The sequence below is a fragment of the Thermobia domestica genome, chromosome 2 (genome assembly GCF_964235325.1).
Source record: "Thermobia domestica chromosome 2, izTheDome1.hap1.1, whole genome shotgun sequence".
NCBI classification, from domain to species: domain Eukaryota; kingdom Metazoa; phylum Arthropoda; class Insecta; order Zygentoma; family Lepismatidae; genus Thermobia; species Thermobia domestica.
This window is the reverse complement of record NC_137455.1, coordinates 354473139-354499045: the sequence shown is the minus strand read 5'-3', so window position 1 is coordinate 354499045 and position 25907 is coordinate 354473139. Positions and strand designations below refer to the sequence as shown.

General features: G+C 36.0%; 1 protein-coding gene across 1 annotated transcript in view; it reads right to left on the bottom strand.

Moving 5' to 3' along the window:
* Nucleotides 1–2073: 2073 nt before the first annotated feature.
* The window catches only part of Smu1 (Smu1 spliceosomal factor), a 42677-nt gene continuing 18843 nt past the window's right edge, over nucleotides 2074–25907 (bottom strand). The window contains exons 4-11 of the mRNA XM_081749289.1: nucleotides 24458–24572; nucleotides 19650–19838; nucleotides 16947–17176; nucleotides 15048–15271; nucleotides 13262–13363; nucleotides 11020–11215; nucleotides 9414–9566; nucleotides 2074–3544 (exon numbers count right to left, since the gene is read on the bottom strand). Coding sequence (XP_081605415.1) covers nucleotides 3446–3544; nucleotides 9414–9566; nucleotides 11020–11215; nucleotides 13262–13363; nucleotides 15048–15271; nucleotides 16947–17176; nucleotides 19650–19838; nucleotides 24458–24572 — 1308 coding nt within the window. The 3' untranslated portion in view covers nucleotides 2074–3445. The remainder of the gene's footprint in view (nucleotides 3545–9413; nucleotides 9567–11019; nucleotides 11216–13261; nucleotides 13364–15047; nucleotides 15272–16946; nucleotides 17177–19649; nucleotides 19839–24457; nucleotides 24573–25907) is intronic.

Sequence of the window (25907 nt, the reverse complement as noted above, 5' to 3'; positions counted from 1 at the left end):
TGCATCGCTGCTATCCTCCCGTATTGCCCTCTTCCAGTTGCTCCTTCGTCCGCAACTGGTATATAGTCAGATTCTGTACTAGTTACGAATTCCTCCGCTTGGCAGCGCTTTACTCGATTGGTAGAGTGAGTGAAATATAGACGCTTGGAAGAAAGAAGTTATTCACAAAACAGAAACTCGCAAAGAACAAATACATGTCTGGTGGTAGCAGGGGCAGATTCAGGCTGAATGTTTGGGAGAGGGCGGTCGTTCGAAGTCAATAGATTTTATTTTACATTTGTAACACAAAGGTGAAAATTCTTGGGATAGATTTTATTTTTAAAATAAGAAATATCCTAGTCTGGGGGGGGGGGGGGGGGAGAGATCGAGTCTCGAAGAAGAAAATGTCTTACCACTGATCTAATTCCTACCTCTGTGTCTTTCGTGTGCATGATCCCGTGTTCGATTTCCGGCGGAGAGCATAAAAAATTAATCTCAAATCATTCACTTTCAATACTCATCTGTCTTCTTTAGCGTAAATTGCTGGAATGTTAAACTATTATTTTTTTCATTTTCGAAGAAAAATATTTTTGATTTTACGCTTGTTTATAGTAGAACAGCAGACAAAAATACGTAGTTACTGAAAATGGACTTTTTTCCCCTTACACTCATACAAAGAGGTTTTATTAAACGCTTGCAGTGACTTGGATTTAGAAGTAAATGCAGAGAAAACTAAATACATAGAAGTGTGTTGGGACTGTAATACGGCAAATCATGGATGCGTTAAAATATTAAATAATACTTTTGATAAAGTAGATAGCTTCAAATATTTGGGATCAATATTAACAGACGAAATCATATTCACCAAGAAATAAATGTCGATTAAAAGCAGGGAATTCGTGTTATTATTCAGTTCAAAATCTCTTGTCGTCGCGAATTCTGTCGAGGAGTTTGAAGCTTAAAATATATAAAACGATAATCATGCCTGTTGTTCTGTATGGTTGCGAAATATGGTCGCTTACTCTAAGACTGAAAGTATTTGAGAACAAGATCCTGAGGCGAATATCCGGATCCAAGAGGAACGGGAATGGCGGAAACTTCATAACGAGGAACTACATAATTTATAAGGTTTACCAAACATTGTTAGGGTCATCAAGTCTAGGAGGCTTAGATGGGCAGGTCAAACGCTTTTAAAGTCTTGACTGGAAAACCAAATGGAAGACGACCATTAGGTAGACCTAGGCGCAGATGGGAGAACAATATTAAGATGGATCTCACAGAAATAGGAATACAAGGAGAAACTGGACCCAGTTGGTTAAGGGTAGAGGTCAGTGAAGAGCTTTTGTGAACGCGGCATTAAACCTCCGGGTTCCATAGGCCATAGAGTTAGTTAGTTATTTCCATACAAAGAAATGCTAACAAAATGCATATTGTCGGAAGAGTGATTTGTTTTTGTACCCTAAAGAAAATAAAGCGGAAAATGTTTGCAGTAGCGATGCTTTGTATTCAGAAAAACTTGGCGAGCAGCAGTTCAGATTTCAATAAAGTGATAGAAAAATTTGAAGCTTGAAAAGAACGAAGAAAGACTTTCCATTTTAAAATTATGCATAGTTTACTTAATTAAATAATTTTGTTTAACTGCATGCATAAATATATGCAATTTTCTTGCTTTTTTCTTCTTTTTGGGTTAACGATATCATTCATGGTTTACAGCACATGCTATATATTCGATTTATCTCTTGTTCAATAGCATCAACGTAGAAGTTTTGTATATAAATAGTGTTTAAATTTACATTGATTTAATATATGTTATTTCCTTTTTCTTTTTCAAACAATCACTATCAATGTTAGAGAATACACTTAAATGAATAAATATACAAATTGAGCTTAAAAGGACTTTCCTCTTCATATTTCCTGAATATTTTTTGGATAAGACTCAATAATGCTGGGGGAGGGAAACACTTGCGCGTCACTACATACCTTTGATATTGCAATATTGCAACCGGTGCTTCTACAGACCACGGACCGCTACTGATATATATATATATATATATATATATATAAATTTAAGGTATGTACCAAATTTTTCACACATGAATTTATAGATTTTATTTATCTATTTTGTAATTTTAAATACACAATTTCTAGGTACCTCAAAAGCATACAACAAACGAACTTGCTGATACCTTAATTTGATTTTTTTTTTTTTTTTTTTTTTTTTTTTACGCAACTGATCTACACTTTCTTTAGCCTGATATTTCTGGAAAACATTGTTGTGTGTAAAATATTAAATAGGAAAGTAAAAGGAAATAAATTCTTCGGACTTAGCCGTAACAGGTTTTATGTAGTTCGATTATTTAACCACTAATGATAATAATTCTTGTACACTGTCTTAAATCATAGTAATAATAGAAAGGCCTAGTAGAAAACTTGTGTATGTAGTTCATAGGTAGTCCATCCACGTAATTTATCTACGAGAAAATCTCACGAGGTAGCATACTACAGGGTGAGGCAAATAAACGTGGCCCGGACGAGTGGATACGATTGGACGTGAATGTATGCATGGAACCACACCACGTGACGCGCACATCACATGTATGCACACCACCGGTTCAGATCTTAGTGCGGGCTATGTCAGTGTGAGTTGAGCAGTGCACACGTGAAAATGGTACTCACAGTGCAGCAGAGGGTGTCTGTTGTGGAAAGTTACCTAGCTGGCCACCCCGGTCATCTGATCTGTCCGTGTGCGATTACTTTTTGTGAGGAAACCTCAAGTCTAAGGTGTATCGCAACAACCTTCATAGTCTTCAAGAACTGCAACAGAACATTTCTGATGGGATTGCAACAATTCCAGCACCCCAGCTTCGACCTGCCTTCTGCAACTTGCTTACCAGGGCCCAAACGTGCCAAGAGATAAATGGTGGTCATTTTCAACATCTGCTATATGCAGGTTAGCGATCTATTTCCTTTCCTTTGCTGTGTTTCTTTGTACCCTGGAACTCTGTTCTCTGGGCCACTTTTATTTGCCCCACCCTGTATAAAGATCATTTGTTTTTGATTCCCATGTTATTAATTTACAAATTGTTACTATTTTTATGTCTTAACGAAACGAATAACACATTCATTATCCTTCTACAGTTTTATTATGTTGCTTTAGTGGATGACAGGAACTGATTTACCTCACTGAACTCAACAGGGCATATACGGAGGGGCTCCACTCACTCACTGTACAATACAACATATTCAATATAATCCAATCGCTCTTTGAACTTTTACAGGAACACACCTGTAACAAAATAACACAATTTTGCTTTTGTAACACGTTCACTGAAGGAGTTATAACATACGAGCTTCACCACATGGAATGTTCACTCAACTTTGTTGTTATAAGATATGCCATAATTAAGTCACACTCTGTTTCTATTTTACAATGCATTAGTCCCATAAACAAAAATCGTCCACTGTCTTATGGTTTCCATAGTCTTAACAAGCCGTCTTCACTGTAAGAGCACAGCAAATTCTGATGGGGATGATGTGATACTCCAATAACATCCTTCTCGTGGATCTGAAACAAAAACATATGAAAAGCTTTAGTATATAAATATATTTTGATGTGTGAACTAGCAATTAATCAGCTAATATTTTTGATCAGTTTCTTATGAGATTTTGACAACTTTATTTTCTGCAACAGATCATAGGTATTGCCAACGCTTTAACCGTTCGGAAATACCGCTTCTTGTGAAATCAACGAAGTCAAGTAATATTGGGTTTGTCAGAGAAAAGAGGGTTCACATTCACCCAATGATGTTGGCATTGCGGCATTCACTCAGCATCTTGAGGACAATTGGGGAGCTACTCAAAAAAGAAACAAGTAATAGCAAACTCCGTTTCTAGAAAGCCAGCATTAACGGTGAGAAGAGATGATGTGCTGACCATGCATCACCCAAAGGCATGAATGTCATAAGCTGGCTGGTAGACACTGGTTCCCTAAGGACTATTGCTTTAGATGCAGGTCATATTATTTCAAATTCAAATATACCTAGAATAATGTTTGTTATTTTCTAGTAATGGCTTTTTTGAAGCAAGATTATAATAACAGTTTATACATATTTCCTATCTTCTAAACCAAGGTTTCCCAACCTGTGATAAGCTGACCACTGCTGGGTGATACACCCGTGTTCTATAAAAGTGTGCGAAAACATTTTCTTGCTTAAAGGGGAAAAAGTGTGGCTGAATCGAAGACCCAGCTTACGACCTTTCTTGACATTTTCTTTCGTCTGGTAAAACCAAAAACCTATGCTGTCCTGAGATTTTTTTTTAAAAATCAACTCCATTCTCTTCTACACCCTTTGGCTGATTTCTACATAAATCTAATCAGCTTGAGAGAATGGTCAATAATTTGTGTCTAACAAATTTGAAGACTGATTGGTCTTCATTGAATAGTGTTAAGGAATAGTTGATCTTCAATATATATACTCTATCTGCATTTAAAAAATAAACTAAAATTTAGTTACTTAATACAAAACAAGTCAATAGTTGGGTAATATTACCCCTGGGATAAATAAATATGATATATATATATATATATATATATATATATATATATATATATATATATATATATATATATATATCTGGCTTGGGTCTTTTTGGCAAAAACTAGATGTTCGTCAAATTTTAACACCTATAAATGGATATTTTCTTGTGCAAGAAAAGCAACTATTAATATGAATTGTATATATTCCAAACGATTTCGTGTTGACATTTGCTCTTCTTGTGCAAGAAAACATTCACTTCATAGACATTAAAATTGAAGAGTATCTCATTTTTGCCAAAAAGTGACATTGGCCGTTTTAGACCCAAGCCACAAGTCCTTTACCACCCTTTGTAAAATCCGTGTTCGTGGAAAATAATGAACAACAACCATGTAGTAACATAGTAGGCTGAGGGGGAAGTCGGACTGTGATGGTGACCAAGATGGCGGCGGCCATCTTGAAAGCCGCCATCTGGAATTCACCTTAAGATTTTTAAATAGGAACATAGTCATGCGGCACATCATTTTAGGCTAGAATTTAAAGACAAAGACAATGGTGAAATCGGTTTGTTGATATATTAATGTGTTCAAAAGTTACAAGCATTTCAAATTGCTAATTTTGCCCTACTATTTCTGTTGTTGCAGGTGAATAATTATGCCGCTAACGACAGCAGAGAGGAAGGAGTTGATCAGGGAGGAAGGAGACCAAAGGGCTGTAGCAGCTGAATTCAATGCCAGGCACCCAGATCGACATTCTGTGTCCCATGTTAGTGTAGCCCAACTCTTCCAGAAGTTCATGGAAACTGGCTCCATAGCAGATAAACCCAGGTGTGGAAGACCACGACCAAAACAGATGAAGCCACATCAGTAGCAGTGCTGGCATCATTTGCTACATCACCACACCGCAGTACCCGTCGTCTGTCCATGGAATGTGGTGTCAGCCGTACATCCATCAGACGTATCTTACAGAAAAGCAAGTGGCATCTGTACAAATTGCAACTTCAACATCATCTATCTGAAGATGACCTTGATCGTCGTGTGCAATTTTGCGACTGGGCCCTTGCACAGTTGCAAACGGATCCCACATTCCACACACAAATTTTATTTTCCGATGAGGCCAATTTTTATGTCACTGGGGAAGTGAATAAGCAAAACTGTCGCTATTGGTCCCTGACAAATCCTCAGTGGTTGACCCTTGCAAAATGGTAGGTACAGGCAAATTAATGGTGTGGTGTGGTCTATGGGGCACCAAATTAATTGGTCCATTCATCATTCCTGGTACCCTCACTGCTGAACGGTATTTGGATATATTGCGGGATCTCATCCTCCCTTCCATATTGTCCGAGGACGGCACATTTCCACTCTTTTTCCAGCAGGATGGTGCCCCTCCGCATTACGGATTACAGGTCCGTACCTATCTGGATGAACAATTTCCTGGACGTTGGATTGGGCGCCGTAGTCCCATTGAATGGCCAGCGCGATCACCAGATCTGACGCCCTTCGATTTTTATCTGTGGGGTCATCTGAAAGCAAAGGTATACGCCGAAAAGATCCGGGATCTTGAACACCTGGAAGAACATATACAGGGTGTCTACTAAATGTTCGTTTTCAAATTCCAGGTTTTATCAAGGTTTTCAAGGTTTATTTTTCCTTTTTTTCCAGGTCTATTCAGTAGAGTGACATTTATTGTAACACGTATAAGTTAATACAATTTTATATAGTTCTTAACAAAAACTGGTTATAATTAGAGAATGCATATGGCAAGTGATAGTTTCTTTAAGTGACAAGATGAAAAGAAAAAACTGACTGAAATGTAGATTCTCAAAACATTTTACACAAGAAAATGTTTAATTAAAATATCCCCTACCAGAAGGCCGGTTGAGAAAAATGTGCAGTAGCTTTAAATATCCTAATGTAGGAATACTATACAGGGGTGAACCTTAATTAAACCGACTAACTTCGAGAAATGATTCTCGGCACCCAAACAAGAAAAAAAAGCCTCTAACTCTTCTCCAGGGCGCATAGTTTCCGAGCTAAAAGGTGCCGAAAGTGTGGAAAATGAACTTCCGACGCCTATATTTCCAAAATTATACAAAGGAGGGAGTGCTGCTTAAAATCTCACAAAGGAAATCATATGTTCAGAACAGATAAAACTTCCTTAAAGAGCTATTAATATTAAGCTGCACTCTCTAGATCTACATTCCTACTTTCCAAAAACATTCACCGCCTGCACCCTGCTTACGTCTGTCTTTCTCAACTACGTCTCCACTGAATAAGTTATTATTGGCTTTTAACTTATGCTGTAGTATATAACTTTCTTGCATTTTACAAAAATATATTTATTCCATACCAATTCCAAAAACAATATTTTAAAAACAATTTTAAAACTTCCAGGTTCCTCGTCCAATTCCAGGCTATTTCCAGGTTTTCCAGGTCCAAAAGTAAATTCCAGGCTAATTCCAGGTTTTCAAGGTTTTCCAGGTCAGTAGACACCCTGATATATTTGCAGCCTGTGCCGATATTTCACCAGAAACTCTTTTGAGGGTCATGGACAATTGGGTTGAACGACTTATCTTGTGCATAACTCAGAATGGGGGCTACGTAGAGCACGTGCTCGGCAATGCCTGACAGGTAAAATTAGCAATTTGAAATGCCTGTAACTTTTCAAAAAATTAAGATATCAACAAAACGATTTTACCATTGTGTTTGTCTTTAAATTTTAGCCTAAAATGATGTGCCGCATGACCATGTTTCCATTTAAAAATCTTGACGTGAATTCAAGATGGCGGCTTTCAAGATGGCCGCCATCTTGGTCATCATCACAATCTGACTTCCCCCTCAGCCTACTATGTTACTACATGGTTGTTGTTCACTATTTTCCACGAACACGGATTTTACAAGGGGTGGTAAGGGACTTATGGCCCACCCTGTATATATTCTTTTAAATTTGATTTGTATAAGATATGTAGAATTTGATGTAGAATTTATGACTAAAAGTAATAGGTCAAAAATTTAAATGGCGTGCGACACCAGGAAAAAGTCATTTGCACCGGTTTGGAAAGTTCACAATTTGCCCTCTTTGGAAATCAGAGAAGTTGGCCATTTTACACTATTTCCGTCAGCTCACTTTGTTCATATTGCCGTTCTACGCTCTTCACGTAGTACGGAGTTACCCTAACATACCACCAACAGCCCGGCGCTGCAGTCGCCGCTTGACCGATGCCAACACACACACCAGTCTTACATATAATATAATAATATAAAGAGATTATCATATTAATTTTAATTTCCGAAAATACCTTGTTAAATAATATGCCACTGATGTTACAAATCAAACACAAGATTTGTTCGAGATACTCCACGAACAACTGATTTCAAGAGATTTGTGCTTCTCTAGCACACACGATTCAGATTCACCAGACTTACTATGCGGTCATCTGAAGAACACGATGCGCCACATAAATTCCATGACGCTCCTAGGTTTGCAGTACAACATAAAAAGATACAAGAGCGACGTCTCAGATAACACAGAAAAAAGCTGTAACTTTGTGCCTTAAGAGGCCTCATCACTGCGAAATTAAAATACCGCTAATTTTACAGTAATTATGTGATATCTTCAAATAGATAAAAGATAATCGAGAAGTGGAACAAGACCTCTCTAGACAATATTATTCTGCGTGAGATACCGTTATCATGACTCATTTATCTGCTTTTGATTTCCAGACATTTAGAAAATCGGCATTTATTTTCGCGTTTCTAAATAACTGCAAACGGAAAGCTACTAGGTGACTCGTGATAACGGTACCTCATGCAAAATAACATCGTCTAGGGACGTTTTGATCCACTTTTCGATTATCTTTTATCTATTCGAAGATATCACATAATTACTGTAAAATTAGCGGTATTTTAATTTCGCAGTGATAGAGAATCTTAAGGTTAATGGAGGACATTTCGAACTTGTTTTGTAAAGATAATGTAAAGCCTATTTAGTTAAAATAGAAATAAAATATATTTCGTGAAAAAAGTATAAAATGTGCACCACTACTTCCTTTGACTAGAACTGAATCATTTCAATTTAAAGTTCGGGAACTTAAGAATCGCACTGTATTAAACGCCTGCTATATACATATTTTTCGTTTCTTACGATGTAATTTTGGCACAAATAAATCTTACTTGAATACCAACTACTCATTTGGAAGTTCCCAACTCATACTCATAGACAGTATATTTTGATATGTATGCTGGAAACAAAATAATGATATGTATTAGTTGTCTCAACTATAATATATACACTTTTGAGACAGTAGGGACACAACAATGATGTAATAATACAGAAAATCCTACCGCTGGACTAGCTGAGACTCGAATCTTGACTTCCTACTTACAAGGTAGTTGCTCAGCTTATTACACTTAGAGAAGAACGACCAGTTCCGTGATACTTTGCTCAAATCTAATTTAACTACCCATTAACAGAAAGTTAATCAGAATGGTGAATATTTTGATTGTTGATGCTGATGGTGCATATATATAACAATCTTCACATTAAAATATCTTCAGCCGAAATATCCACCGTTGTGGATTTCCTTTACAAATTAACAGCAAATGGCTAGTTAGTTGAAGCTTGAGAAATAAAGCACCAAAACTACAAAAAATGTCACGTCAGTGTTCCCTCAACTGGCAAACCGGAAATTGTGATTTCAGTTTTCGCTTATATGATGTTAGATTTTTGTATTATTGTGTTCAGAATATATCTTGTGTTTTTATTTATTTTTTTAAAAAAAATACTATTACGGTGAATATGCTGCAACAGTATTAAAACCAATATAAGGAGCGTGTAACATCAAAGTGAATGTGTATTCCAAGTTTCTGTGTTTGATATTTTTTAAGAACTTATACTCACATTCAATGTTCTCTCCAACTTTCCAGATGATGTAGAAAAACAATAGAGTACAAGATCCTCACCAACACAGTAGATCCACTCTCCACGAGGAGACAGGGTACAACAAACGAAATCTCCACCCTCTCTCTTACCGCTAGAAAATGATCGCACAATCTGTAATTAAGAGTCAAAATACATTGGAAATTACTCACATATTCCGAACAGCAGAATAATTAAAATATTGAACACAGTTCTTATGCTTCGTTCTAGTACGAGAATAATAATCTATTAGTATTTTAAAATATCACTACGCCGTTCTTTATGTTTTGTGCCTTCACTACGCTGCTGCAAAACTGCGTGAAATATTTTGTTTGAAACATTCACAACATACGCACAAGGTTCACTAAACATTTCATATTCACTGTGTTTTACTGTCTAAGATGTTCGGTACTCATTGCTGTCTTTCTCGTGAAGTCAATCATTCCTGAATTTACACTTCCCCATGGTTAACCAGTTCATACTTATTATCTTAAATAACTTACACTAAAAATACAAATCGCAGAGCTAAGCAACGTTTATTTTTAAAATAATAAATGTGTGACAGTTTCGCCAACTAACTGACCATACTGGCTTCATCAGACACTTAGGTACAGTGCCTGATTTTTAAAATAAACGTTGCTTTCCTCATGGTATTTTTCACTGCTTACTGTTCAGTTCACGACACACCTACAAATACATACATTAATTATTCTAGCATTTTTTTGATATTCATTCCTTGAACTCTATCTAACGTATAAAACCACAACTCATTTCAAATATAAATGCAGTCCAAATTTTATATTTTAGTGTCTTTTGAAATTAATTATGTGGTTTTATACATTGGAAAAAGTTCACGGAAAGATTATCAAAAGATAAATATAAAAATATTGCAACTAAAAAAGAAACAAAGAGCAATATTAAAAACTGAATCACCAAGAAGGGATAAGCTGTTGCAAATTCACTTATAGTGAACAAAAAAAGGTAAGACAAACAAAGAAGGTTCTTCCTACCAATCTCCCCACACACCAACTATATTTACCTTGTGGTTTTCTGTTCATCATCATCATTATTATATTTTTTTTTATCTAATGACTGATATTTTCCAATACATTGGTTACGATCCAAACAATCTGACTAAAAAGAGGTGAGAAAAAAAACAGACCTAGTAGATTCGATGTTTCAATGTTAAGAGACTGATAGAGACTCTCCCCCAAAAAGATATTTTTAGCTGAAAAAGAGACTCGCTCCAATCCCTGAAATCCGTAAAACCTTCTTGGAGCCAATACAATTCAATGACGTAGTGAGTACGGATTGTTAGTGAATTATAGACCACTCCGGCGTAATATAGATAAAATGTTACCGAATCATTTATAAGGTGAACATTAATTCTAATCTTCTCCATTAAAATTAATCAGGATAAATTCCTCGCCATGGATTAAAAACTAGGAAAATATTCAAGAATTATTATGAAATCTGAGATAACTTACTTAACCCGATTAAAGAATACAATTTAAATAGAAACCAGTCTAGACATGCATTCTACCCGAAATTGTTTATACATTTATTAATTACAAATAGTTTTAGTTACCTGTCCCTGCATGTTCATAATGACAACTGTATTCGATCTGTTGCATACAACGAAATGTTCCGGATTCTTGGGTAATAAGTGTATGCTATTTACTGTGATATCTCCTCCACTGCCGCTGCTCCCGAGGGATTTGAATGTGTTGGTGCATTCTGTTGATTTTATACTCCACACTTTTACTGTACCATCAGATGAGGCGCTGCAAAACAAATACAATTAAGTTCAGGGTACATAAGCTTACAAGTTATTTGAGTACGGGCGACTTAACAAGAAATATATGTGAAGGTATCGTAAAGTTTTATTTACCACCAGGAAGTTAAGATATGATGATGAAATTTTGTCAGTGTTGTGTTTGGCTTTTATGTGCACGATGTTAAGGAAATTAGGTCCTAATGATTTATTTTATTTTATTTATTTTTTTACACAGTGTAAGAAATAACCAAAGTGCAAGATGGATAAAACTGAGGCTCGCAGTGTGATAAAGTTCCTGCATTTGAAGGGTAATAATGCGACAAATTCATGACGAGATAAAGGCTGTGTATGGTGATGGTTGTTCATCTTATGATACCATTGTAAAGTGGAAAAGTAAATTCCAAACTGGTCATATGTTCCTTATACGCGATCCAAGACCTCGAACACCATCCGGGACGGACGATGCGGCCACTGTGAAGAAAGTGGAGTATTTAATCCTCCAAGACAGACGTGTAACCACCTAACCGATTATGAATGAGACTAGTCTTAGTTATGGTAGTGTGTGGAAAATTGTCCACGACGAACTTTACATGTCTTAGGTATCTGCGCACTGTGTTCCTCGTTTACCGTCACCTTTTCAGAAGCACCAGCTCATTCATCTTAAGTTACTATCGACAAAGCAAGGACGTATGGCTTCCAGGTGTTGCAGCATCCGCTTTGTTCTCCTGACCTCGCACCCAGTGACATTTTCTTGTTTCCTAAAATGAAGAATCCGTTGCGAGGTCGCCATTTTGACAACACAGATGACGTGATTCTTGAGGTGGAAGAGTAGTTTAAGGCACAATGTGCAGACTTTTACAATGAGGGTTTTCGTAAATTGAAGGAACTCTGGGAGAAATGTGAAAAATCTGGATGGTGACTACATGGAGAGGGGTTACCAACTACAAATCACAACAATCCCTGTATCCTGATTTTTTGACTATGATAATTAAAACTTTACGATACCTCCCTCGTATGTTATAAAAACTGATAACTAAATTGTTTGATACAACAATTCAATGAAATAATTCGGAAATCACTACTAAAGAAACTAAACTGGCACACGATCATTATTGCCAACTTAAACTTATTTCTGTTTATTTCATTCAGGATAAGCCGCATCTCTGAGTTTAAGTTAATAAGCTGAAATCCTTAAAAATCCGTATTAAGTACTGTATTACATAAATGTCCGTCTTCTCTGCACTGCCATGTTCTAAGCATGACATTAGATGAACCACAATACCTAAGTACATGCTATAAGTTTATCCTAAATTTGTCCTTTATAATTTTACCTTGAATATGGTCGTTCAATTGATTAAATTGAGCCCCCAGAAAGCAATAGATCCTTCCTTTACATAGATGGGTACTTCCCAAATACAACTTTACGTTCTTTTGACACATTATTTGGTGTAGGTCGTATCTTCTCTTTGTTGGAATCATATTCCGCAATGAAGTCCTCAAAATCGTAAAACGTGTAACTTAAAAATTCTCCTACAATTCGGACGGCACTCTCACGTCGATCTTCAAAGAAAAATGGACTGATGATTTCTTTGGATGATACTGCAGTCATACTGTTACTTTAAAGATGTGCAGGGGTCTCTGATGTTTTTCCAGGAGGTTTCGTTTCGAGGAATTGTTTATCTACTAAAATATTCTGATACAAAAAAACACTGTTTACAACTGAAGTTGTGCATTACCAGTGACCCGTCACATTTACTGACGGCACGTTGTTGCACTCTACTATGTAATGCGTTAGATATAAATAAAAAATTCATTTCTTTCAGAATATCCTGTATTATATTATTATTATTATGTTCGCAACTTGGACTCGTAAACTTCTGCAGTGATTAAAATATTTCCAAAAATATAACAGAAGTGTTCTGTTGAGTAATTCATCTACAGATCAACTGTGTGTCATAGTCTTTAATTATATGTTTTGAGATAATACTTTACAATAGTTTGCAAAATGTGAAAACACGATATGGAGTATGGTGAAAACTTATCTACTATTTACCTCAAAATGCTGTGACCATCTGGAGTGAAAACAACTTCATTCACGAAAGACGTATGACCACGGAATTCCTTCAATGTTTTACCTGACTTCAAGCCATGTATTCTGAAATAAGATACAAAACTAAGTTAAGTAGTAAGTTGATTATTACAACAATATTACACATTTAGTCATATAAATAATTTAAAAGCAACAAATACTATACGCATAGAAACCCCCACAAATGGAGAATACGTGTGTGAATTCTGCGTCTGTCTGTAGGAATTCCCGTGTCGCGGTAATCCCTTTGCTCTCATCAGTACATCATTGCATTTATCGGGTGCGATTCTGTGTAATCTTTTGATCCTACAGCAATATTTTTCAAACATTCATGAGATATTCGGGATTATATCAGTGCCTTTGCCAGTTTTTAATCTATATCAACGCTGAGAACCTGGCTATAGAAGTAAATTGAGTACAGTCACACAGTTGTTTGAGATCACGACCGAGTAGAATACGGAAGCAAGTTCTTCCCGGTTTATTCCTAGCAGTGACAGACAAGATGTTAGAAATGAAACCTAGATGTAAGGAACGAGTAGAACAAATGGTGGTTATTTGCATATACAACTTCAACTAAGGGAAAAGATGAGATTGAAGTACAAAATCAACTGGGTAAGTTGAAGAGAGTGATTAAATAATGTGGAATGTGAATAAATAGTGAAAATCAGTGGCACTAGAAAAAAAAAAATGAAAGAGATAAAGGGAGGAATGAAACTCACGGGAATAGAACTCGATGTAGTGGAGTTTTAAGTGTTCGGGAAAAGTAATAGCAGACGTTGGAGGAACAGAAGAAAAGTTAAGAGAAACATGATTCATAATCCACCGTACCTGTGATTAACACAATCGTACCTATGAAATGATATAGCATCCGGACCTTTAATTTCTCAGTGTCCTGCGGGATGCTATACCATCTTAGCGACTTCTATTTGTTTGTTCTTTTTTTAGACGACCTTGAGTTAGGAAATCAGACGTAAGGTTGACAACCCTGTAACGTGTGAGGTCTCATCTATCATATTCTGGTAGCACATGACCTGCAGAGGTCACGTGGTTGCACATAAGCACTTGGTTTATGAGAACTGTAATGACTGATCAAAACCTTAGTGTTCACTGTTATTCTGTTTTCGCTCGGACGAGAGGAAGAATTATTGTGACATGTACTCTATTTCCTTGTTTACGTTTCAGTGTTTTATGCACACTTTATTTCTCTTGTTTATGTGTGTCCTATTGCTGTGTAGAATTTATTATATCGTGTGTCCAGGAAAACATGTCATAGTGTCCAGGAAAACATGTCATAACCCTATCTTGGAAGCAGAACGAAATAAATAAATTATTTTAGGAACCAACTGGGTTTTATCTCCTTTCATAACCATCTTCTTTCATTCATCTCGTTCTATTTGGGTATTTGTATGTATGGCTTAAAAGAAATGACTTTATTCCACGTTACACGTACGAGTATATTAGAAGATCAGCAAATTGTCCTTTAAAAGGCGTCATCACCACCCTCCTGTGCACAACGCATTTAAATTTTGTTCTACATGACAAATGGTTATTCTTCTTTCAAGAAACCACATTTCATCTTTCTATCTGGAAAATTAGGTTTTCAGTATTTTTTTTTTTCTAACCCTCAAAAAACCCCAGGACAGGGGGAAAATGAGGGCTGAAATTTTCCAGGATCGAAAGTGTTAAAAACAATATGTAATCCCATAAAATCACCATAAATATAAAATTTCTACGACTTTTAAAAACCCACCTGATTGTGGTATCAAAGGAGGCGCTAAGAACCTGGCTGTTGTCTCTCGAGAACTGAAGACACGTAGCTCCTTTCGCGTGGGCTTTCTCAAAGCGACGGAGACACTGTCCAGTCTGAATCTTCCATACTTTAATCTTTCCATCTTGTGAACCTGTTGCCAACATCTCGGAATCTCTACTAAAACACATACACAACACAGCATCGTCCATCATCATAAAGTTGTCCTGAAACAAGACAAAGACAAACGAGATATTTATTATTAACAAAAAATCAAGAAAATTATGGCGGCAAGTAGTAAGTTTAACACTAGATAGTGATATACAGCACAGATGTAACATGGTAATCTCAAAGCACACGTTCTCTGAAATATCTTAATAGCATAAGTTGAAAAATACAGAATATTTCGGAAGGCTTAGTAAAACGTGGTGGAAGTATAACAGCCATATTCTGACATTATGACAGTTTGAAAACTAAACGTGACCCAATAAGAACGTGCATCATTATTATTAAATTCTAAAAATACAGATAGAATTAACCACTCATGATGAGTCATGAATTTCACGGGGAAGTGTCTTCAATTGTTGTATGCTGTATAACCTATCGTACGAACACAAGTTTCCGCTCGAAATTTGCTTGCAACTGCTGGAAGGGAAAAGCTGAAGTTTTATTTTCAAATTGCAGAAAGTATTTTCTGTCCTTGTTTGGGTCATTAAGTCTAGGAGGCTCAGATGGGTAGGTCATGTAGCCAGGATGGAAGAAAGTACAAACGCTGTCAAAGTCTTAACTGGAAGATTAATCGGTAAACGTCCATTAGGAAGTCCTAAGCACAGATGGCAAGACAATATTAAGATGGATCTCGCGGAAATAGTAATACAAAGTAGAAATTGGATCCAGTTGGCTAAGGATAGAAGTCAATGGAGAGTTTTTGTGAACGCGGCATTGAACCTTCGGGTTCCATAGACATAGAGTTAGTTATTTTCTGTGCTAAACGAACTGAGAAAAATCTATGTCCGTGTCCGTACCTGAGAGTGTCTATAAATGTGGGGGTTTCCTCCCATAATAATACACATCAGGGTGTCTACTAAAATTCCAAAATAAAATTTCGTGACCTTTCCTTTTCCAAACCATAAAATTTCGTAACATTCGAAAACTAATAATAGTACCTATATTCTTTAGCACTTGTCTTTATCTTATTTCAACTTTCATGGTTTTTCTCATGTCACTTTCGGTATATTTACTGTATATAGCCTGTTTTGTTCGGTAATTAACCAACAGTAAAAAGACACTAATCTGAAAATTCCATATCTAAATACACATAAATCGACAAATCCTTAGCAATCCTTTAAAACTGTCACACTGATTGTAAACAGTTGTACTGATGAATTTTCTCTCTAAAGTTGGCTAATATTGTTTTACCCTTTTTTGAACCTTTCCGATCTTCTGAAGTGCTTTAACTTCCTCTTCGGTCTGTTGTAATAATCCCCTTTTCTTCTTCTTCTTCTTCAACTCTTTAAAGTAATCTCCTTCCAACTTGATTTTGTTTTGTCTCTCGTGTTCTTCATTGAATTTTTCATGCATGCAATAGAAGCGTGCTTTGCTTGCAATTTGGTAGCGCCTAAAGTCGACCATAAACATTTTTGGCGGTGAGTTTTGACGTTTTACAAAACAAAATTTTTCAATCTCTACTTATATTTGTACAGATAAAAAAAATCCTGACCCAAAAGCTAAACCTCGTGACTTTTTCTTGACTTTCATGACCGATTTCCGATTTCGTAACTTTTTTGTAACTTTCGTGACCCATAGACACCCTGCACGTATTTTGATCGGATCAAAATAGTTTGTCCGTATTATGGAGGTGTCTACTAAGGGAGGTTTCACTGTATATACATATACATTTACCTGAGCTTGGTACTTCAAATCTTTTCTGATCTTGCCCGTGGTAAAATTCCATACTTCTATAAATCCATCTACGCTTCCAGTAACAAGATACTGGCCATCAGGCGAAAATCTAGCACATTCCACATGGGATTTCTGGCCGAATTTTATCTGCTTGGAAAGCTGCGTGGGGAATTTTTCCTCTTCTTGGTCTCTAATAGCAGCTTTACCTCTAAACAAGTCAATAGTCGTGCCTGAAATGTTAAGAGTGATAATTAGAATCCAGTTTTCAGAACTCAAATTAATTTAGAATAAAATGTAGTTTTATATGGTTCTATGTATAATTTTTAATTACAATTATGGATATTGTACTAATTACACCATATTGTTACTACTAGACATTATATACAATACATATTAAAATTCAAATCTTACCTTGTACCTGAACAGATACTTTACTTTTCATGCCTATCTCTGTAGCCATGTACGCGTGTCTGTAAAATGTAAAGGCAGAATATCACTGTTGCTACATTTTGTTGTTTTCTCCTTAGTCCTATAAAATAAAAAAAATGACTCCAAGTATTCCGAAAACACACACTATATCAATTTAACAATTGTAAGGTTTGTACCCAATCGCTTTCTTAGAACTTAAGGCTTTTTTTAAAATATGTAACTGCAATGTCATTTACTACTAATTTCCTCTACGAAATTATGCCGTTTGATGGTAATGGTTATTTTGTGTATTATATGTATGTGCTGTGAATTCTTTTTTAATTGAAATATAAGCTTATTCACCTTTTTACCGCAGTAACATTTTAATTTTTAAACTTGCCACTTATCTTAAATTTTTACTTCAATTCTGTGCCGATTTCTATGCTGGTCTACATTGAATTAATTTTTCTCTTAATATTCATTTCCGTACACATCTTCCCAACCAGAAGATTCCAAGCTTTACATTCTATGAAAGTGATTGGATATAAAACTTACGAGTTCAAGATAGTATGTGTTTTGGAATATTTGAAGCCATTTTTCTTTTACAGAACTAAGAACAAAACAAAAAGTATCCGCAGTGATATTCCGGCTTACATTTTATAGACAAGTGTACATAGCCACAGAACGGCCGGCATATAGAAGAAAATAAAATCCTAAGTGGGAGTACCGGTCCGGGTAAAGCTAAGATTTTAACTGTAGCGTATGTTCAGTCTTCAGCAAAAGTAATCAAATACATAATTTCTTTTCTAAAAAGTACTCATGTCTAATCTAGTAGTTAGTAAGCAAATTTTGGTGCACGATGTCCCGAGATTGGTTTCCGGCGGGAGAGATCGTACATACTACACTAATTCGGGCCGCATTTTAAATTCCTACCTAATGGCGTAAATACACATCAATCAATCTTATCTAAAATAACTTCTAAATGAAGGCAACTTCTTACGTGAATAATGTTACTAAAAAAATCTGATTTGGTAGGACAATTACTACTATTATCTGTCTATGTATAAATCTATACAGGGTGTTCCCAAACAACACCGACTACGTTTGGGAGGTGATTCCTGATACCAAAATAAGACGAAAAGTACAGACCAATCTGGGTACACAAATGCTTCTTTCGGAGTATAGGCTGTCGAAAACGAAAAATGAACTTTAAAGGTGTATAGTTCCAAAAATTTGGGACCTACCGTAGTCGGGTCAAGACTTTATTTAGAAATTAGTATGTGCCCTATCTAAATATCAATGTTTCAGAATCCTGCGGTACTTCTCCAACATTTTTTTATAGAGCCAGTTTGGCTGTGGACATATAATTTAAAGTGCACACCAACCACCTTTATAAAAATTGTTGCGGAAGTACCTCAGAATTCTGAAACATGAATATTTGGATAGGGCACATATTAGTTTGGCCCGACTATGGTAGGTCCTACAGTTTTGGACCTATGGACCTTTAAAGTTTATTTTTCCATGTTTTCGGAAGCCTATAACTCTGAAAGGAAGCACTTGTGTACCCAGATTGGTCTATACTTTTCGTCTGATCTTGGTGTCAAGAATCAGCTCCCAAAGTTGTCGGTGTTGTTTTAAAACACCCTGTATGTGTGTGCGCTATCAGAAGAGAAACATGTAAGATCTATTTATTGAAGGTTGCACATCCCTCATCTGCCGTTCAATCACTTAGCGAGCGTCTAAATATGCCGAGTTGAATCGAAGCGCTTGCAAAGTGTGAACTATGTAATGTAATTAAATTTTTCCAGGCCGAAGGGTATAATACAGCTGCAATTCATCTCCGGTGGCTTAAAAGAGGGGGAAAAAGTACTCGTATACTGTAAATTTCGTATATACAACTGAATATGTATTCGACGGCTAATTGCCCTCTTTGAACAAAAAGAATAGGTACAAAATAAAAGTAGCTTGTAGTTCTAACTCAAACACCAACAATTTTCAACACGTTTCAAACTCTTCAAAAATAATTTATTTATTGACGAAAGTCTAGGACTGTTTCGTTAGGGATGCAATTTAGGAATTGATATTTAGAAATTTCTACATATATATATATATATATATATATATATATATATATTCATATAATAGACATGCTTCCCCCGCCCCTGAAAACAAAAGTGGATATATTATCTAAGTATCGGCTTTGAGAGAAGAGTCTTCTAGAACACGTATTAATCCACTGAAACAGGTAAGCTGGACACTCGACCACTTGTGGATAATATAAGTGACGCTTCTTACCTGGTGGAAGAAGCCCCTGATGTTGCTGCCACTTAAGTGCTTGTCCTAAAAGCGCCAAAAGACGAGATGAAGGCACCACTGATACTTCTCCCGACAAAGCTTGAGCGATGGCTGCTCGTCGCTTTTCCTTAGTACTACCATCGGGATATGCTTCACGGGGATCAAAATACGAGCGAGCCAGCAAGTTTTCTGGAATAAATAAGATATGTTACAATCAACATTATCTGTTATACACTTATACCTTGATTTTCTAACAATACCCCAATACCCCTGAAAATCATAATATCGTTCAGTGGACACCACCACCACAATAATAATAATAATAATAATAATAATAATAATAATAATAATAATAATAATACAGGGTTCTCACTCTTTCCCCCAAAAATTCCAAGACGTTTCAAGGACAAATCACCAATTTTCCAGGACTTCGACACAGGAAGGTATAACAGGATTGAAACTGTAGAAAAAGTACAACAGCTTATGCAGTGAATATTAATGCAGGTACAGTATTAATACACAATAATTAAATACAAAGCGGAGCGTAATGTGCTGCTTTTTTTCTGGGGGGGGGGGGGGGGGCTCCCAACTAGCCTCATAGCCACCCGTTTCACCCCCCGTATTTTCATTCTTTCTATATGACATTTTAATTGTGCACCGAACAAATTTACAAACAACAAAAATCTATTTTTCGTACATGGCATCTTCATTGCGTAACAGTATGACTGATATAATTAGGGGGTAAAAGGGAACTGTTACAAATTTTTCAACTCAGTGTGGAGTTGTGTGATTTCCTCATCTATAGACACAATCTTATATGAAACTTTACTGAAGAGTATGTTCTGTTGCGAAAATAGACTGATTATGGAAGACTGATATTGGTACAAAGCACAATTTCTGGAGGATAGTGCTAGTGAAGACAGCATCCAAGAATGGGTTGACAACCTAGTGGATGAAAGAAGGAGAGAAGTTTACCCAGCCAACCATCCTTGGGAGAAACAAAGCCTACCAACCACCCACATATGCAGGATTATGACAAATTATTATTCAGCACAAAAGCAGGAATAGCAATCAATTAAAATCTTCAATATAATTAAGAAAAATCTGACATTGAGTTTTTCTGTAAATTTCAAGGACTGAAATGCATTTTCAAGGACATTTCCAGGATATTTCGAAGACAAAATCAATTGAAGGACATTTCTAGGATTTTCAGGACGAGTGGGAACCCTGATAATAATAAACTTACGGCCAGTAATGATTCATTTTAGAGCTAAAGGATGCCAACAGCGAGCGAAATAAATAAATAAATAAATAAATAAATAAAGAGAGAGAGAAAAGAAAAGAAATGTCCTTTTGGGCTCAATCTTGTCAAAATTATTAGCTGGACAATTGTGATGGTGTATTAGTATCTAGATTTGTAACTTGCTTTATCAAATTACGCGCATTTTAGAATCATACTTTGTATATAGGCTTGTCCGATCTCCTGGCACCGCCCGTAATGCCCGGATTCGAAATACATTGTACAGATCTACGGGCCACCGAATTAAATCTATGAGTTATTCATTTAATAATCTATAATTAATTACCTATATCATTAATGCAATAAAATATATGATGCACTTAGTTACTTACAAGGATTGAGACAAACAAACAACAAAAAGCTAAATTTTTAATTGTTTTCATTGTTGCGCCGGTATTATCGCGCAGCACCAACAATGTTTTCATTTAATGATTTGACAGAAGAATGAGAGTTAAAATTAGTAACGATGGAAACAAACAGTACAATGTCTTGAAATCTATAGCTAATATCAACACTTGATGGGAATAATAATGGCTGAAAATTATGGAATGCGTTTTTCGAGAAAGGAGGTGCGCCGAACTTATTTATAAGCCAGTATATTCTCGCTATACCAGTTAGTAATCCACATGCTAAACGAGTTTTTAGTGTAATGAAAGCTTTTTGGTCAGATGACAGTAACAGAATGTCAACAGAACTTGTGATGGTCGAAATTTATGTTGCGAAAATGCTTGTCAATGACCTGGTAAGATTTCTACAAACGAGTTCTGGAAAATAGGACTCTTCTTGATGCAGCAGGGAGCTTCAAATATATGAATAATGAGGTAAGAGTGTGTCATCACTGCTTCTTGTTATTTTCATTGAGTTTAGTACAGGATATTTTAGGTTAGTACTAACATTAGTGTTAGTAATAGTAGATATTACAAGTGTTAAAACAAACAGTAGCAATAATACGCAGAAGCCTTTACTTTCAAAACTGTGACCCTAAGGACACAAATGCCGATGATTTTCGAGTTTTCCTTTGATGGAGGACTGTCCCAAAAGATCGAAAAATTTCTCGCATTCACTGGGACTAAGTAAATGTGTATTAATCAATCATCTGCCAAGAAGCAATAATTTGTGAGCAGAAAATTGCGAACAGTTTCTTTGCAGTAGATTTCTTTACCTCCAAGAGTAGTACCGTAAGAGTTACAGGCATTCAAGTAATTGCAAAAGGCACGTTAACTATGTTGTCTTCAAAGAGTAACTTCCATAAAATATAACGGATTACCTACCTTTAAGGCAGTAGCTATTCAGAATTTCTATCGTTCATATCCACAGATTGTTCGGCCCGACGCTTACTAGTCTGTGTAGCTCGAGCTAAAAAAAATTGTAGTAGTGTTTCTATATTCTCCACTGTCTCTGGATTTTCTATGTAGATGAGTTTCTTTACATTATACCACACGAGAAAATGTAGGATATTGTGTTGTCCATGTGCTATTCCTCATTGGGGATATGTCCAATGTAATCCTCGGCATACTCTATATATTGTGTATGGGGCGTTATACAGTTGGGTAGTACATATTGTATCGCGCCGCGAGAGGAACATCTCAACCAATGCACGAAGTTGTTCACGAATGTGGTTTAAATTCATGTGTTTACATGTTTTGGTAGCCCCTTGTAACTAGATCATTCAAATTTCAGCCCACAAGTCGATACTCTGCTTAATCTGATGCCTTTCAGGCGAAGTAAGCTTTTTAATGAATTCCCATGATTATTGTGGAACTTAAAAGAGTTTTGTTGTGTCACTGTGGCATAATCTGTCCAAAATATCTTTACACTGATATCTGAGTCCCTAGTACATTCCAGAAGTAGCCTCTTACAGAACAACTAACGAGGATTGTATATGTATCGGGAAGGATACAAGTTAACTGTCTTGAAACATTCGATGAATATTACATGATAAAAAATAAATGTCGTTATCTTTCTCAATTATCGTGAGTAACATTTGTTCCAACTGAGGTTTAAGGTAGCAGCCTCTGAAATACATAAGTAGGGAATTGCGATAAGAATATCTGTAATTCTGCCTATTGCCTTGAAGTAACTCCAAAATTACCTCGTGTCTGTCTCAAAAGAAATACAAATCAAAGTGTTCTTACTTTTCTTCCCTTTTAATCGAGTGTCAGCAAATGTGCTCATAGTTTACTTCTTTAACAGTAATTTTCATTTTCTATTTGGTTTCTGATAACAACTTTTATACGTACAATCCAACCAAATTAGGCATGGAAAAAAAAAAAAAAATATAAATTAATTTGAAAACACAATCAAAAAGACAAATAAAAGAAAACTGCTTTCACTGATACTTCATCAGACAATGAAACAAAGAAATAGGAGAAAAGAAAGAAAAAAAGTGAGAGCAAAGTAACGGAAGAATGATAGGTTCAGTCGACTCCATATTGGAGTTTAGAGTCCGGTTTGTGTTTTGTGATAGTCTCTCTCACTGATTTGTAGTAATTTACACGTACGCTGAGTCCCAAGTGGCTTTAATTGGCTAAACATCTCAAGAATGAAAATATATGACAAATCTGCAAAGAAACTGTGTGATGTAATAGAGCGGTAAGGTGGAGACCTGGGACCTATTTCTCAAAATTTTTGGTCTTGTAATATTAGTGTAAAATTTTTCAAAATCAAATATTGTACAATTGTATGTGTATATCATGAAATCATGACAAATTAAAGATATTGGCCCCTAAATGTTTATTCCTGGCGCACTGTCTTGAAATAAGATCCTAAATACATGCTTTAAAATACTTTTTTCTGAAAAAAGACCCATAAATGGATAAAACAAAAGGTAAATAATATGTTCGTTTACAATCAGCGACATAAGTTGTTTCCGTTTGATGAAATTAGTTTCGTAAATAACTACAGAATGGAAGGACAATTTGAGTACAGTTTTCACTAAAACACTCAGTGAAACATTTTCTGTACATTCAAAGCCATACCACCGTTATTCCCAAAATAAATTTTACCACAAAAAACAATCATTTTACAAAAATTCTAAGAAATTTAAAAGAACTTTTGTCGCTGTCTGCACATATTATTAATACAATACCATACTTTTATAGTAATCAACTTTCAGAAGAGGATAGGCATACTAATACATTTAATTTTCATTTTAAGTGCTCTTTCTTTTTCCTGTATACAACTTGTATATATTACAGTTCAAGAAGCAATCCAGAGAAAAGACCTGCTGGAAAAAGCAAACAAAGAAGTTTGTGACACACACATGTAAAATATAACTCTATGACACACCATACAGGTAACAATATTTGCTCTTTTACATTTTGAAGTTTGCCTAACAATCTTCAGAAGGATACTTGTAAAATCGGAATATGGGAATGGGAATGGCATATGAGAAAAAAATAAGGATAATATGTGCACTAAAATTCAGGCATCTGTGTTGTTTAATCAACTTAATGGATTCAAAACCTAAGTTAGAGAGTCTGTACTAAAATAAACTACCTTCTCTTACCTAAATGAATATATCTTTCTGGTTCCTGTTGCTTCATCATGATCATTGGATCAGTTTGACGTAACAGAGATCGAGCAGCACCCAATTCGCGAAGCTCAATTAACTCCAGAACCACCTAAAACAAAACGAAAAATAAATTAAAGCTCTAGCCTACAATATCCTATTGTAATCACACATGACATTTCATGAATAAAAAAAGGAAAGAAAGAAATAATGACAAAGATATCTTGTTAATACACGTGACAAAGTAAGGATATTCATAAAACTCAAGCATTTATTATTTTAAACGGGGATACAAATCTGTCACTTTCCCATTTCTGAAAATAAAAAAAAAAAGTTGTTATTTCTTTCTAAAATATTGATGGAAGGTGAGTAATGAAGTGGTCACTTTAAATGCGAAGGCTCCCTGATGGGTTTATAGTGATCAATATCATGTCTCACTTCAAATGCGAAGGATCCTTGATGGGTTTATAATGATCAATATCATGTCTCACTTCAAATGCGAAGGCTCCCTGATGGGTTTATAGTGATCAATATCATGTCTCACTTCAAATGCGAAGGCTCCCTGATGGGTTTATAGTGATCGATATCATGTCTCACTTCAAATGCGAAGGCTCCCTGATGGGTTTATAGTGATCAATATCATGTCTCACTTCAAATGCGAAGGCTCCCTGATGGGTTTATAGTGATCGATATCATGTCTCACTTCAAATGCGAAGGCTCCCTGATGGGTTTATAGTGATCAATATCATGTCTCACTTCAAATGCGAAGGCTCCCTGATGGGTTTATAGTGATCGATATCATGTCTCACTTCAAATGCGAAGGCTCCCTGATGGGTTTATAGTGATCGATATCATGTCTCACTTCAAATGCGAAGGCTCCCTGATGGGTTTATAGTGATCGATATCATGTCTCACTTCAAATACGAAGGCTCCCTGATGGGTTTATAGTGATCAATATCATGTCTCACTTCAAATGCGAAGGCTCCCTGATGGGTTTATAGTGATCGATATCATGTCTCACTTCAAATGCGAAGGCTCCCTGATGGGTTTATAGTGATCAATATCATGTCTCACTTCAAATGCGAAGGCTCCCTGATGGGTTTATAGTGATCAATATCATGTCTCACTTCAAATGCGAAGGCTCCCTGATGGGTTTATAGTGATCGATATCATGTCTCACTTCAAATGCGAAGGCTCCCTGATGGGTTTATAGTGATCAATATCATGTCTCACTTCAAATGCGAAGGCTCCCTGATGGGTTTATAGTGATCGATATCATGTCTCACTTCAAATGCGAAGGCTCCCTGATGGGTTTATAGTGATCGATATCATGTCTCACTTCAAATGCGAAGGCTCCCTGATGGGTTTATAGTGATCGATATCATGTCTCACTTCAAATGCGAAGGCTCCCTGATGGGTTTATAGTGATCGATATCATGTCTCACTT